Source organism: Sinocyclocheilus grahami, unplaced genomic scaffold (genome assembly GCF_001515645.1).
Source record: "Sinocyclocheilus grahami isolate Dianchi unplaced genomic scaffold, SAMN03320097.WGS_v1.1 scaffold14047.1, whole genome shotgun sequence".
NCBI classification, from domain to species: domain Eukaryota; kingdom Metazoa; phylum Chordata; class Actinopteri; order Cypriniformes; family Cyprinidae; genus Sinocyclocheilus; species Sinocyclocheilus grahami.
In genome coordinates this window covers 4,667-5,478 of record NW_015515180.1, presented here as the reverse complement: position 1 = coordinate 5,478, position 812 = coordinate 4,667, and the positions used below count along the sequence as shown (strand labels likewise).

At 59.4% G+C, this 812-nt stretch overlaps 1 protein-coding gene across 1 annotated transcript; it reads left to right on the top strand.

Moving 5' to 3' along the window:
* Window positions 1-3: 3 nt before the first annotated feature.
* On the top strand, window positions 4-810 carry LOC107579087 (zinc finger and BTB domain-containing protein 14; the record flags this gene model as incomplete). Its single annotated transcript, XM_016264962.1, has 1 exon — window positions 4-810. A coding segment is annotated over one exon (807 nt), but the record flags the coding sequence as incomplete, so codon positions are not given.
* Between the last annotated feature and the right edge of the window lie 2 nt (window positions 811-812).

The window sequence follows — 812 nt, the reverse complement described above, 5'->3', positions numbered from 1 at the left end:
CCTTCGGACGACATCGTAGAGGAGCCTCAAGGCAATCACGATTTGGATAAATCGCCGAATAATGCGTTACGAGTGCAGGAGGCCATCCTGAAGGAGCTGGCGCAGGAGGAGGTGCACAAAGTGAGCTGCTACGATCAAGATGTGGAAGCAATGGACGGAGAACCCAAAGAGCTGGCGGCTCACACCCAGACGCTCTCGTTCACCGAAAGCATGGGCGATGTTAAAGACGAGCAGCCGCCGGGGTGGACGACGGCCGCCGCCGACATGAAGTTTGAGTATCTGCTCTACGGCCACCGCGATCAGCTGGCATGCCAAGTGTGCGGAAAGAGCTTCATCGACGAGAACCGCTTGAGGAAACACGAGAAGCTGCACTCGGCCGACCGGCCGTTCGTCTGCGAGATCTGCACCAAAGCCTTCACCACTCAAGCGCATTTAAAGGAGCACCTGAAGATCCACACGGGCTTCAAGCCGTACCGCTGCGAAGCCTGCGGGAAGTCGTTCATCCGCGCGCCGGATTTGAAGAAACACGAGCGTGTGCACAGCAACGAGCGGCCGTTCAGCTGCCAGATGTGCGAGAAGGCCTTCAAACACAAGTCGCACCTGAAGGACCACGAGCGCCGCCACCGCGGAGAGAAGCCCTTCGTGTGCGGCTCCTGCACCAAGGCCTTCGCCAAAGCGTCCGATCTGAAGAGACACGAGAACAACATGCACAGCGAGCGCAAGCAGTTGCAGAGCGAGACCGAGCAGCTCCAGGCCGCAGCCATGGCCGCCGAGGCCGAGCAGCAGCTGGAGTCCATCGCCTGCTCATAATT